General features: G+C 43.6%; 1 protein-coding gene across 1 annotated transcript in view; it reads left to right on the top strand.

Annotated features, from left to right (window-relative positions):
* Taf1 (TATA-box binding protein associated factor 1) overlaps positions 1-15,165 on the top strand; it is a 667,992-nt gene that overhangs the window by 253,434 nt on the left and 399,393 nt on the right. Inside the window, exon 14 of the mRNA XM_080273519.1 lies at positions 3,962-4,117. Coding sequence (XP_080129645.1) covers positions 3,962-4,117 — 156 coding nt within the window. The remainder of the gene's footprint in view (positions 1-3,961; positions 4,118-15,165) is intronic.

The raw sequence follows: 15,165 nt of genomic DNA, 5'->3' as shown, positions 1-15,165 counted from the left end.
TTCTTGCTTACTGGCGTTCAAAATACCCACCTTTGATGTGATCCAAGGGGAGTGATTTTAAGGGCTTTGAACCCTAGCCTCAGCCCTCAAGGCTTTAGATGAGAATTAAAATTCCACTTATTAGTGCATTAAAGTTCCGCATTTTGGCCACTTATTACCATTATATTCTTGTTCATTCACAGTTAGTTATGTTGATGATGATCAGGATGTTGTACTGAATATGTTTGGTGGGGGGGTACAATTTTCAAGGGGTTAAGATGGGACATTGGATAAATTGGGGAAATTACTCTTCCTCATTAGCCAGATAACAGTGGTTATTATGGAGCAGTTTGCACGATTCAGTTTCCATGGAAGTTTTCATGAAACATGAACTGTGCTAAATGAAGGTCTAATACTGTATATACAACTCACTGATTATGAACATACATATACGTACCTTTTATAGGTGCTTACCTGGCAGTTTGAGCATGCATAACTCACCCACTTATTTTAGCAAAATAAATAAATAAATGAATAAAATCATCATCATCATCTGGACCTCCTTTCCCAACCTAGGACAGGTTGAGGAGTAGCACATCCAGACAGCCTAAGTTTACCCAGTCCATTGGGCCACGCTTCCCTTCACTCATCATTCAATCCCCCTGAATCCTGGCTTCATCTGATATGCCAGAAACATTCACCACATTCTGTAGCTTCAGATAAACATATCTGATTGAGTCAGTCCGGCCACAGTCGCATTAAATAGGGATGCCAAATCCCTGATCATGCACTTCTCACAACATTCATCCAGCCCACTCGATCTCTTGTCAGTCCTCTAACCTCACTGACTTCCATACCTCTCCTCCTCATACACTCGTCCACCATATCCTTCCACCTTCTCCTCGGCCTACCTTGCCTCCTTCCTCCTTCAGATTCACTCAAATATACCTTTTTCACCACTCTGTTGTTATCCATTCTTTCCACATGACCATATCATCTCAGTACACTCTCTTCAGTTCTGGTGTCCACAGACTTCCTTACTCCACACCTTTCGTGAATCACATTATTTTGTTTCCTCTCCGTATTCCACACACTTTCCTCAGCAGTCCCATCTCCACTTCTCTGACTCCTGGCTTTTCGTTTTCAGGCCACACCATAGTCTCACATCCATATGTTAAAGTTGGCACTAACACTCCTTCTAGTAAGTTTCATGCAGCTGCAACACTCAAGCCACTGTTTCTTATCAAGGCCATCATTGCACCAGTTGCTTTTGTTCCTTGTGTCACTCTAGTTTCCACTTCTTTTGCACATTTTCCTCTCTTTTCTGTCACTGTACCCAGGTATTTGAACTCTCTCACTAATTCCAGTCTCTGTCCATTCACTGTAACATCACACTGGGATTAGCTTACCTCTAAAACCTAATTTTATGGTTCTTTTGCATTTATTTCAGTCTTCTATGTCCCTTATTGGTGTGACTTGGGTCTTAAATAGGTGCTATGCATGTCCAGAGGGAGTTGTATAGGTGTTTTTCTGAGTTAGGGTCCATAAGTACAAGTCTAGGAGGCTGGTGCCCTCTGTCCGGACAGGACCACTTTCCAGACATGCCTTTGGCTCTATTACTTCGGATAGCGGAGGGATTACTGTATATATATATATATATATATATATATATATATATATATATATATACATACAGCATATTTTGTATATGCAACTAGTCACCTTCAGTTTCAGCTTCTGAAACTCAAAATTGATATCCATAAACCTGAAGATGACTCATTTATAATGTTTCATGCGCTTCGCCATTCATCATTCTTAAACAGTGCAACTCCTTCCTCTTCTCAGTCATGCACATTCATACTTGAGCTTAAACACCTCACACCGTCCCAGTCATCCTTTTTGCTCCTTTCATCTTCTTTTCACATTAGCCATCACAGCTTGCTTAGCATTAATTACTGAAACACTTCCTTTCCCAGTCATTCAACATTAATTTCCCTCTACTTTCCACACAGTGATATGCATCTGCCTATTTTTCGAAGGACCAGGGATATTACATGACCCAGGTCACATCTGTATCTGTTTATATAAAAACATAGGGTGAAGAAACCCAAATCCCTGCTACCCTGTGGCATTTGCCATACCTGCACAGAATATGGAGAGCAATGTTTTTCTCCCCTGACCCAGGAATTGGTTATAAGATTCCCACCCATTGTTGTAAGTAATTAAAAAAAGAAGGAGAACAGTTATACAGAATGGCAAAGTCGCAGTAATAGTAATAGAAATCAGTAGGATAGAAGTTGTGGAAGCAATGAAGAAAGTTAAAACGGGAAAGCCCCAGGAATTGATGGAGTGTGTGGTGAAATGCTGGAGCATGGGGGAGAGATAGTAGTAGAATGGATGTGGAAGATGTGCAGATTGGCCTGGGAGGAAGGTAGAGTCCCGGAGGATTGGAAGTCAGGTATAATTATTCCCTTGTACAAAGGAAAAGGGGAAAAAGAACTGTGTGGTAATCATACTGGTATTTGTCTTCTTAGTATAATAGGAAAAGTGTATGGTAGGATACTTATAGACAGAGTTAGAGAAAGAACAGAGAAATTAGTTGGAGAAGAACAGGGAGGCTTTAGGAAGGGAAGAGGTTGTGTAGATCAGATATTCATTCTTAGATCTTTAGTGGAAAAGTTTCTAGAGAAGGGAAAGAAGTTGTATGCGGCTTTCATGGATTTGGAGAAAGCATATGACAGGGTGGATAGACAAGGATTGTGGAAAGTGTTAAGAATATATGGAGTAGATGGGAAGTTGTTGAATGCTGTGAAGAGTATGTACGATGGTGCGAAGGCTGCAGTGCGTGTGGATGGTTAACTAAGTGAATTTTTCTCTTTGAAAGTTGGGTTGAAACAGGGATGTGTCATGTCTCCATGGTTGTTCAATCTGTACATGGATGGGGTAATAAAAGAGGTACAAGGTAGGGTAGTGGATGTTGGAGTGGCCCTGGTGAGAGAGGATAGTGTTTGGAAACTCCCTGTACTGTTGTTTGCAGATGATACTGTGTTGTTGAGTGAAGACGAAGGGGAGCTGCAAGGCTTGGTGGATGAGTTTGGGAGAGTGTGTAAGAAACGGAATCTAAAGGTGAATGTAGGGAAGAGTAAAGTGATGGTCTTTGAGAGAGGTGAGGTTAGTGAATGTACAGCGAGGTTGGATGGTGAGGAATTGGAAAATGTGAGTACGTTTAAGTATTTGGGTAGTGTGATGAGTAAGGATGGAGGTTTGGAGGGTGAAGTGCTTGAAAGGGTACAGCAGGGAAGAAAGGTTGCTGGTTCTTTGAAAGCAGTGATAAGAAACAGGGAAGTGAGCATGGAAGTGAAAAAGTTACTACATGACAGTATTGTGATACCAACTCTAACGTACGGAAGTGAAGCTTGGACATTGTTGGAAGGACACAAGTCAAGAGTGAGAGCAGTGGAAATGAGTTATTTAAGAGGGGCCTGTGGAGTCACGTGGAGAGACAGGCTGACGAATGAAGATATAAAGGAGCGTTGTGGTGTGGATGTGGATGTGATAGGAAGCGTTATGAGAAACACACTGAGGTGGTTTGGCCATGTGGAGAGGATGGAGGGTGAAAGACTGATGAAGAGAGTGTATGTGAGTGAGGTGGAGGGGGGAAGAGGGAGGGGGAGGCCGAGGATGAGATGGAGGGATGGGGTGGAGAGGTATATGAGAGAGGGGGGTGTGAGTTGGAAGCAGGGCAGTGAAATGGCGGGGGACAGGGCAACTTGGAGGCGATTTGTTTGTGGCCACCCCAAATGGGATTGAGGCGTCTGGCAATAGATAGATAGATAGATCTGAGGCACCTTTGGTTCAAGAGTATATTATGAACTTTCGGTTAAGCTCACTCAGTCTGTGGAAGATTGGGGTTATATTTAATGACAGTACCAATGAAAATTTTATGCCATGAGCATAGTTATGCACAAGTTTTTTGTTGCAGAATATCTCCACGGACTTCATGGTTATTCGTACCCGAAATAATTACTGGATCCGAGAGCTGGATGGAATCTTTACAGTCGGTCAGGAATGTCCACTTTATGAAGTCCCTGGACCAAATTCAAAACGTGCAAACAACTTTATTAGGGATTTCTTGCAGGTAAGTTTGCTACTTTATTATTTGAATGAATCATTATTAGTGCCCCTCCCCAGAAAACAACTACTGTAACTAAAAATACTGACAAGATGCCTCGGACCAGGACTGACCAAAAGGTGACGACTAAGGACCGAACAAAGGACAGACATGGTACGGATAGCTATATGGAATGTAAGGGGTGGGAATGATGAAGTGAAAGAAAGAGAGATTGTCCAGGTGCTTTAGGTGCGAAAGTGGATGAATGTGGCTGAACTGAAATTAAATGGAGAGAGGAGTGTGTGATAGAATGGGAGAATGGATGGGGTATATGCCCGGGAGTACGTGAGAATGAAAGGGCAAGGGAAGGAGTGTGTATTGTTGTGAGTAACAGATGAAAGGAGAATATAAGAGAGTATGGATCAGTTGGCTCAAGGATTGTGTGGGTAAGACTGAAAGTTGGACTACAAATGTGGGCGATTGTGTGCGTGTGTGCACCAACGCAAGATCGTGCAAGCAGAGTGAGAGGAGATCTGGATAAATGTTGAAACATGCATGGAAATGTTTGAAAGGAATGAGACGGTGTTTTTGTTTGGAGATATGAATGGAAAAGTGGGGAATGTGAAGGTGGATGGAGTAGTTGGTGAGTGAGGTGTGCCTGCAGAGATGGATGAGAATTGTTTTCGTTCGTTTTCGTTTTCGTTTTTAAAGGCTCCAACATGCTTGCATGTGTCGGCCTTGGTCACCTAATGGCGACTCTCCATGCTGCACAATTCATTGCAGCCTCCCTGTTCAGTCCCTTAACCCTAAGGTCACACTTAATGACCTCGTCCCATGTCTTTCCTGGTCTACCTCTCATAACCCCACCCCCAATATTAACACTTCTCACCTTCCTCACCCAATTATCATCCCCCATCCTTTCCACATGTCCAAACCACCTCAATCTACCTCTCCTCATCACAACACCAATACACTCCAGTCCCATCCTACCTCTCAACTCTTCCATTGTAAACCCAGCCCCTCCAGGCCTTGGACGCAGGGACGCACTGCACATCCACCTAATCATTGTCACCTCTGTACGTCTGAGCCGGCGAATGTCTTCCTCCTTCACTGCCCAGGTCTCACTGCCATACAGCATTACACTCCTAACACATGCTGCATACAAAGACCCCTTAGCACGCAGGGAGAGCCCTCTCAATGTCAGGAGAGGCAAGAGCTCCCTGAACTTCTTCAAACCACTTCTCACCCTAGCCACAGAGCTAGCTCCAGCCCCACTTCCTGCACACAACATGTCTCCCAAATAACAAAACTCTTCCACACACTCAAGAGATTCACCAGCAAGTTCAATCCTTTCCCGTCTGACAATCTCCACCTGCTCACCCCGGCACGCAGTACACATAAAATCAGCATTATCTCGCAGTCTACCTCTGATACCACTACATCTCTTATGCACCCATTTATCACACACACCGCACAAGATGGAATTACTTCCCACGCCCTTGTGGCAAACTGCACATGGCCACTCTCCCTCGTCTTTGACAGTACCGCCACCAACCCTAGATAACATCACTTTTGTTTTATCTGCGTTTACCCTTAAACCCTTTTGCCCCATACCATATCTCCATTTCCTTAATCTTTCCTCCGCCTCCCTTTCATTCTCTGCAAGCAACACCAAATCATCAGCATACAACAACTCCCATGGGAGTCCGTTTCCAAAGTCACGTGAAAGGGCTTCAAGTACCATGATAAACAACATGGGACTCAAGACTGACCCCTGATGCACACCAACATTCAAGGAAAACTCATCACTCAAATCTCCATTCACTCTCACCTGGGTGTGAGCACCCACATACATGGCCATAACCACCCTAACCAGCCACTCCTCCAAGCCAAGTTTTCTCATTGCCCACTTCACCACCTCTCTAGGGACTCTGTCAAAGGCCTTTTCCAAATCAACAAAAACAAAATAAAGATCCCTTCTCCTACCAATATATTTTTCTTGAAGCTGTCGAACAATGAATATGGCATCAGTGGTCCCCCTACCTGGCATAAGCCCAAACTGCATCTCATCAATATTCACTCTTTCTCTAATCATACTTTCTAAAACTCTCTCCATTACCTTCATTATCTGATCTAAAAGCTTTATACCTCTATAATTTCCTGTTTCCAGGGCATCACCCTTCCCTTTATACACATTTACAATTACACTCTTCAGCCAATCATCTGGGACAACACACTCATAAATAATCCTATTTATCAGGTCAGTGATTAAACTCACCCCTATATCACCTGAGGCCTTCAACATTTCGGCAGTCAACCCAGACACACCTGCTGCCTTCCCCACCCTCATCCTGCCTATTGCCTCACTCACAGTAGCAGCATCAATCAAAGGCCAAGGGCCAGACACTGGATCTGCTGGCTCCAAACCTTCCCTGTCAAACTCCTCATTCAACAACCGGCTATAATGCTCTCTCCATGCATCTTTAATATCCTCACTGTTCACCACTACCCTTCCTTCATCATTCTTCACACACTGCTCACCTATGATGTCCCGATTATCCCTCTTCAGCTGACCTGCCACCCTAAATATATTTTTCCTTTCCCCATGATTTAGGTTATCAAGTAATTGTCTCTGTGACTCAGACTTCGCCCTGTATACCTCTCTTCTAGCCCTACGCTTGGCAGCCAAATATTCCTCTTTGCTACCACCCTTCTTCCATTCCCGGAAAAGCCTTCTTTTCTCCTTAATTGCAGCTTCTACACCCTCATCCCACCACCAAGTTACTTTATGTTTTGGTGGTCCTCTTGTCCAGCCTCATGTTACATCAGTAACTCTCAAGAAATTGTTCTTGAGGGCTCTGAACTGTTCATTAACGCCTCTGTCTACAGTTCCCTGTTCAGCCACCACTCTCCTCAACTCGCTATAGAATGCATCCCTTACTACTTGGTTTTTCAGCTTCCATATTTTCCTCCTAGGTACATAAGTCCTCTTTTTCATCACTTGTTCTTTAAGCACCATATCACAAATCAATAGTTTGTGCTGCTGCACACACTCCTCACTTCCTATAACTTTAACATCCCTCACTAACCTCCTATCGGCCCTCCTAACCAGAAAATAATCTATCTGACTGCTATTTCCCCCAAACTCATACTTAATTAACCTACTGTCTCATTTCCTAAAATATGTGTTACACACAATCATGTCCGTTGCCTCCCCAAACTCGAGTATCCTTTCCCCTTCTGCATTCCTTAGACCATACGCACATCCCCCATGCACTCCTTCATAACCTCGTGCTGCTTCACCTACATGACCATTTAAGTCCCCTCCCAAAATCACTATCTCATCATCCTGCATACCACCCACTACACGTATTAAATCATCCCAAAATCTATCTTTCTCTGATTCATCCAATCCTGCCTGTGGAGCATATGCCGATATAATCGCAGCTATCTTTCTTCCCAACAGAATTTTCACTACCAATATCCTATCGCTTACTCTCAAAACATTCATAACATATTCCACCCATTTCTCCGCAACCATCACACCAACACCTCCATATCCGTCTGTCCCCCCCTGCCAAAACAACTTATAGCAACAGTCCTTCCCAACAATCTTTCTGGCAGATCCACCCCTGTACCGGACTTCCTGCAAACACGCCACATCCACCCACCTCCTACTGGATGCCTCAATGACTTCCCCTGCTCTTCCCCTCAAACTTCCCACATTCCATGAACCCACCCTCATCCCCATGGGTGATTTACTGTACTCAGGCTTGCTTTGAAACTTATTTTGTTTTGTCATCTTCAGTATTAATAAAGGGGGGACAGACGCAGCACAGGTCCCACTCACTGCACAGTCCCAGGTCCAGGCAGTGGATCTGGGACCCCTAGCCCATCAGCTTACCAGTGGCTGTGGTAGTGGCCTCCGGGCACCCTGCCAGGACAGCTGCAGGGACACCCTCCAAGCGCGTCTTGGCACTGCAACTATCTCGCCATTATACACCCACTGATAGGGCAGCCTCCTGGGGCGCTACTCCCAGGTTCGGTCCCCTCTCTATTGGGCGGAAGCGGCAGCCTGGGAACCGCAATGCCCTGTACCCTCTAGCACAGGCCCGAGCCCCATCTCGCCCTGGACCCACGATCTATGCTGGCGGAACCCCTGCCACGCCTCCCACCAGGAGTCGGCCACTAGGTAGAGGGGACAAAGTTTTCTGGCCGCATGCCCTTGCTGGCGCCAACCCCTGTAACGTAGTGGGATACGTTGTGTGAAATGTAAAGTGCATGTGGTGTAGTGCATAGATAGTTAGAGGAAATGGTTGGGAGAGTATGCTGGTCTACTCTCCATGTTACTGTCACACTGAAAAGGTCAGCAAAGGGGGATGGTTAGATAGCTAGTGAAACAGGAACTCCAGCTCTCCCTATCACCAGCATTCCCATTCCCCTCGGGAGTACTACCCTGTTCGGCCAGTGCTATGGCCGTGCAGTGCTTTAGTGGACATTTGTGCCGGGAGGCGGTTGGTGATAGCCAATACCCTCTTCAGGCACAGAATGATCCATAGGTATATGTGGTGAGTGTTGAGAAGGCTGGATGGTAAAATGAATGACCAGAAGGCAGTGATTAATTATGTGTGTGTGGATGACAGGATGAGAAGGTGTGTAATGGATGCAAGGGTATATAGAGGTTGGGGGGAGTGGACTCTCTGACCACCACTTGGTGGTGGTGACAGTCATGGTCCGAATGAAATGGAGAAATAGAAGAAAGGAAGGAGAGGAGGAAGTTGGTCATACGAGGAGGGTGGAAAGATTACAAGAGGATGGAAAAAAGGCAGAATATAAGAGGGAAGTGAAGCGATTGGGTAAATATGGATTGGAGCAGATGGGAGACATGGAAGGTGTGTGCAAGAAATTCACAGAAGAAATCTGTGCAGCATGTGAGGTGGTGTGTGAGGTGAAGAGAAGACGACAGGGGGTGCAAGGAACAGCATGGTGGACTGAAGAGGTGAGACAGGCTGTTGCATAAAAGAAGAAAGCATATAGTGATTGGATGAGAAACAGGGGCATGGAAGAAGTTGAGAGGTGGAGGGGAGAGTTATATGTAGAGAGGAAGAGAAAGGTGAAAAGAGAGTGGATGAGGAATTTGAGTGTAAAGTGGAGGGAATGTAAGAAAATGTTCTGGAAAGAGGTAAAGAGAGTTAGACAGGATGCCAAAGAAGTTAGTTGGGTGTGGAAGATAAAAATGGTAGATTACTAATGGAGAAGGGAGAAAAAGAGAGCAGATGGAAAGAACACTTTAAGGAATTGTTGAACATACAGAATGAAAGTAATGCAAGTGTAAGTGGCTAGGAAATGATTGGGAGACGGAGGAACATGAGAAGAGAGGAAGAATTCAGTAGGATGGAAGTTGTGGAAGCCATGAAGAAAGTTAAAATGTGGAAAGCCCCAGGAATTGATGGAGTGTGTGGTGAAATTCAGAAGCATGGGGGAGAAATAGTAGTAGAATAGATGTGGAAGATGTGCAGATTGGCCTGCAAGGAAGGTAGAGTCCCGAAGAAGTCAGGTATAATTATTCCCCTGTACAAAGGAAAAGGGAAAGAAGAAATGTGGTAACCATAGAGGCATTTATCATCTTAGTGTAATAGGAAATGTATATGGTAGGATACTTAAAGACAGAGTTATGGAAATAACAGAAGAAGTAATTTGAGAAGAAGAGGGAGGTTTTAGGACGGTAAGAGGTTGTGTAGATCAGATATTCATTCTTAGATCTTTAGTGGAAAAGTTTCTAGATAAGGGAAAGAAGTTGCATGCAGCCTTCATGAATTTGGAGAAAGCATCTGACAGGGTGGATAGACAAGGATTGTGGAAAGTATTAAAAATATATGGAGTAGATGGGAAGTTGTTGAATGCTGTGAAGAGTATGTATGATGGTGCAAAGGCTGCAGTGCATGTGGTTAGTGAACTGAATGACTTTCTCTCTTTGAAGGTTGGATTGAAATAGGGCTATGTCATGCCTCCATGGTTGTTCAGTCTGTATATGGATGGGGTTATAAAACTGTATATGGATGGGGTTATAAAAGAGATACAAGGTAGGGCAGTGGATGTTGGATTGGCCCTAATGAGAAAGGGCAGTGTTTGGAAACTCCCTGTACTGTTGTTTGCAGATGATACTGTGTTCCTAAGTGAAAACAAAGGAGGGGTGAAAGGCTTGGTGGATAAGTTTGGGAGAGTGTTTTAAGAAATGGAATATGAAGGTGAATGTAGGGAAGTGTAAAGTTATGGTCTTCGAGAGCAGTGAAGTCAGTGAATGTACATTGGAGTTCGTCAAGGAGGAAATGAGAATTTGATTGCATTTAAGTACTTGGGTAGGGTGATGAGTAAGGATGGAAGTTTAGAGAGTGAAGTGCTTGAAAAGGTAAGACAAGGAAGAAAGATTGCTGGTTCCTTGAAGGCAGTGATGAGAAACAAGGAAGTGAGCATGGAAGTGAAAAATTTAGTACATGACAGTATTGTGATACCAACTCTAACATATGGAAGTGAAACTTGGACCTTGTTGGAGGAACAGAGATCAAGAGTGAGAGCAGTGGAAGTGAGTTATTTGAGAGGACCATGTGGAGTCACGTGGAGAGACAGACTGATAAATGAGGAAGTGAAGGAGCGTTGTGGTGTGGATTTGGATGTTATAGGAAGTGTTAGGAGAAACACATTCAGGAGGTTTGGCCAAGTGGAGAGGATAGAGAGTGAGAAACTGATGAGGAGTGTGTATATGAGTGAGGTAGAGGGGGGGAGAGGGAGGGGGAAGCCATGGATGAGATGGAGGAATGGAGTGGAGAGGTATATGAGAGAGCGGTGTTTGAGCTGGTAACAGGTCAGTGAAATGGTGTTGGACAGGGCGACAAGGAGGTGATTTGTTTGTGACCACCCCTAACGGGATTAGGGGATCTGGAAATCGATAGATAGGTTATTATAATATACAGGAATGTACTAGTACTGTACTATTATTTACAATATGGACAGAGATCCCATGGTTAATGCGGCTACTGGATAATAAGGAACAATGTCAATAACCAAAACTAACCAGGTACTGGAATATTTTTAATAAATGACCTGCCTGATATTGGCCACTTGGCCAGAGCCACACTTTTTTTATCTCTTTCATCGTTACGGTAAATACCTTTTCAGTAGTGTGTAGGGTAAAAGGGGTAATTTCGCTGCAGAGTACAGTACTCTCATCACGATGCCAGTAATTCCAGTTCAAAAGCCTCTAGCTCCCAAACTATCGTATTGATTGGGTCTCTCTTTGGCTTAGATTTTAGAAGAATGCTGACCTAACAAGATCATGTGATAGTGATCCATTGTGCAAAAAATTGGTGTTGGAGAATTGAAATGGTTTACTGTTGTCAGCATTTATTACACCCCCCCACCCCCCCCACCCCACCCCAAAAAATGAAAAAACTATGTATATACTGTATACAGGTAACTCGCACGGAACACGTGGGTTTCGTTCCTACCGTGCCGTGTTAGGTGCGAAATCGCGTATATTTAAACTACTCCGTATTTTGCTCCCTAGACCCGCCAAATGTGTTGTTTTGCTGTTATCTGTCACTGGTAATCACTAGAAAGCACTTTAAGTGGTTAGAAGGTTTATTTAATGTTATAACTCACAAATACAGTACTCGATAGCAAAACTTCAACACACAAATACTGTACGTAAACACAAGGAAACATTCCGACGCCGATCATAGGTAATCATATAAATCAGGTTAACTGGTACCAGTGCTTTAACTTACAAGTACATACCAGAACAGTACATATTTAACTTAGAAATGCAGTACTGTGATATTGAATGATTTCAGTACATAATCTGTTAGGAATGGCTGGAAAAAAAAAAATGTTATGAATACATTTTCACCTTTTTGATATATGTTTATGGTAGTTTCGAGTTATTTTTTACGTTATCATTGTGCCCATGCTTGGAAAAGGGAGCGAAAGAGTTGAATTTTCAGTCCTAAATGAGAAAACTGCACGTCCTCCAAGGCTAGACTCTGCCACGGGAGAATAAAGTGGAGGGTCAGTCCGATTAGCAATAAGGAAGTTGTGTCACAACTTCCAGCTCCCACACCACGAGAATGGCTAAAAATAGAATCGTAATGCAGTTTCAGAACTAACAATAAGTCTAATTATTACGAATACAGATACAAAGCAGAAATAAATACGTTTACAGACGGGGAAAACGTACTTCTTCCGTCATAACATGTTCATCCTTCTCTATCATTTTACGTTCATCTTTCTCATTTTACCTTGTTATTTTGCTGGTTCCTTGAAAGCAGTGATAAGGAACAGAGAAGTGAGCATGGAAGTGAAAAAGTTACTACATGACAGTATTGTGATGCCAACTCTAACGTACGGAAGTGAAGCTTGGACATTGTTGGAAGGACACAAGTCAAGAGTGAGAGCAGTGGAAATGAGTTATTTAAGAGGAGCCTGTGGAGTCACGTGGAGAGACAGGCTGACGAATGAGGATATAAAGGAGCGTTGTGGTGTGGATGTGGATGTGATAGGAAGCGTTATCAGGAACTCACTGAGGTGGTTTGGCCATGTGGAGAAGATGGAGGGTGAAAGACTGACGAAGAGAGTGTATGTGAGTGAGGTGGAGGGGGGAAGAGGGAGGGGGAGGCCGAGGATGAGATGGAGGGATGGGGTGGAGAGGTATATGAGAGAGGGGGGTGTGAGTTGGGAGCAGGGCAGTGAAATGGCGGGGGACAGGGCGACTTGGATGCGATTTGTTTGTGGCCACCCCAAACGGGATTGAGGCATCTGGCAATAGATAGATAGATTTTCGCAATATATATTGCTGTCTCATTATCAGGGTGGTTGATTGTGTTTTGCAAGGGAGGAAAAAGGTTGTATTTTCTGTCTGGGTCGAGATAATGGGTGTAACTATGTGTGGTTAGGCATGGCCACGAGCGAGAAAATCGTACATCCACTCATCACGATAGCAGGTGGTGAACTGACAGATGATACATGAGAGGGTGAAGTCAAGGTCAGTCTCATGTCCCAGATTTTCATTCACTTCCCGAAAGTTTTCACAGTTTTCTACAAGTTGCATTGCATCAAATGATCCCAACCATTACAGCAAACCTGAGCAAATAGGTAAAGATACCAAGACAAAAATGTATTTTTCTCTTATTATAAGTCTTTAATGAACAAACAAAAAAGGTAATATTCCGACGCCGATCATGGGTAATCATATAAATCAGGTTAACTGGTTACAAGGCTTTATTTAATGCTTTAATTGCTTACAAGTACATACCAGAACAGTAAATATTTAACTTACAAATACAGTACTGTAGAAAAGCAGTACAGTAAGAGTTTAACGAACAAACAAAAAAGGCAATATTCAGACGCCGATCATGGGTAATCATATAATTCGGGTTAACTGGTTATAAGACTTTATTTAATTATTTAACTTTATTTAAGTGCTTACAAGTACATTACATATGAGAACAGTAAATATTTAACTTACAAATACTGTACAGTACTGTGTAAAAAACGAACAAATGAAAAAGGCAATATTCTGACTCCTATCAGGTAAACTGGTTATAAGACTTTATTTCTTGCTTTAACGTTATTTAATAGTACTTTAAGTTGCACATAAACTTTCCAGAACAGTACAGTACTGTAAATATTTAACTTACAAATACTGTGCTACTGTACTCGGGAATGTCTCACTCACTGAATAATTTCCCGCCTAGATCGTCACGTAATCAAAACAAACCGCTCGCTGCGGTGACGTTCGAGGATTTGATCTTTCAAAGGCCTCTCCTGCGTTAATTTATAGTTTTCATAATGGTTTTTTAATCTTACGTTGTCTTATATGTATCCCAGCCCTTACCGTGTATAATTGCGAGCGCGTTCCGTGAGATCGTGTTCCGTGCGAGTTACCTGTATACTGTATATATATATATATATATATATATATATACATACATATACGAGGGGTGATTAGAAAGAAATGACAGTGAGTCCATAAACTTTTATTAGCATGAAGAACTATCAAACTATGACTCACATTCCTTCAGAGTACTCCCCTCCAACCTCTATGCAGCGTTCCATTCTCTTTCTCCACTTCATGAAGCAAGCGTGGTACTCTGAAGACGGTATACTTCGGAGTTCTGAATTGACGGTCCGTGCCAAGTCTTGGATACGATGAAATTGCTTCCCAGCGATGGCAGATTTAATTTTTGGAAACAACCAAAAGGCACAGGGAGCCAGGTCAGGGGAGTAGGGTGGGTGGGGAAGCAGGGTTATACCTTGTTGTTCCAGGTACTGCATAGTGAGGCGAGCTTTGTGGGGTGCAGCATTGTCGTGGTGCAGCAAAAGGCGAGACCGACGGCGGGTTGGTGCGGTGTTGGCCTTGTGTTCCAAGACTTGTGGAAGGACCTGGTCTGTGTAGTATTGGGCTGTGATAGTGGACTTTTCAGGCATCACATCCACGCATATTGGTCCTTGAGAATTGAAAAAGATGGTGAAAAGGCGCTTCCGGCTGCGAAATCCTTCCTTCAAAATCAGAGGTCGAGGGTCTTCATCGCCCAACCACACCATGTTTGACTGCTTGTCACGGGTTGTGAAGAATGAAATCCAACACTCATCTCCAGTAGCAACATCTGAGAACCGTTTTGGACCATTTGGTTCAAATTCAGCAAGCCAGACACGACAAATCCTCACCCGTTCAGCCTTTTGCTCATCAGTCAACAAATGGGGTATCCATCGACAACACTTCTTCCTCAGGTGTAATTGTTCATGCACGATGTCATATGCACTCCCATAACTGATATCAAGCTCCAAGGCTAAGAACCTAAGAGTTACAGTTGGATCCTCGTCAATGATGGACCGTGCACGGACAGTTGTTGCTTCGGTCACGGATGTCCGGGGGCGTCCAGAGCGTTGTTCATCTTTCAATTCAGTTTTTCCTGCTGTGAAAGCACGAATCCAGCGGGAAACAGTTTCCAGGGAAGGAGTAGTGTCTGGATAAACTTGTAATAATTCCCCTCGAATCTCTGTTGCTTTCTTTCCCAGTT

Source organism: Coenobita brevimanus, chromosome 55 (genome assembly GCF_032717465.1).
Source record: "Coenobita brevimanus isolate Jiangsu-jjx chromosome 55, ASM3271746v2, whole genome shotgun sequence".
Lineage (NCBI taxonomy): Eukaryota > Metazoa > Arthropoda > Malacostraca > Decapoda > Coenobitidae > Coenobita > Coenobita brevimanus.
Note: the sequence above shows the minus strand (reverse complement) of the source record. Positions and strands in the feature narration are given on the sequence as shown.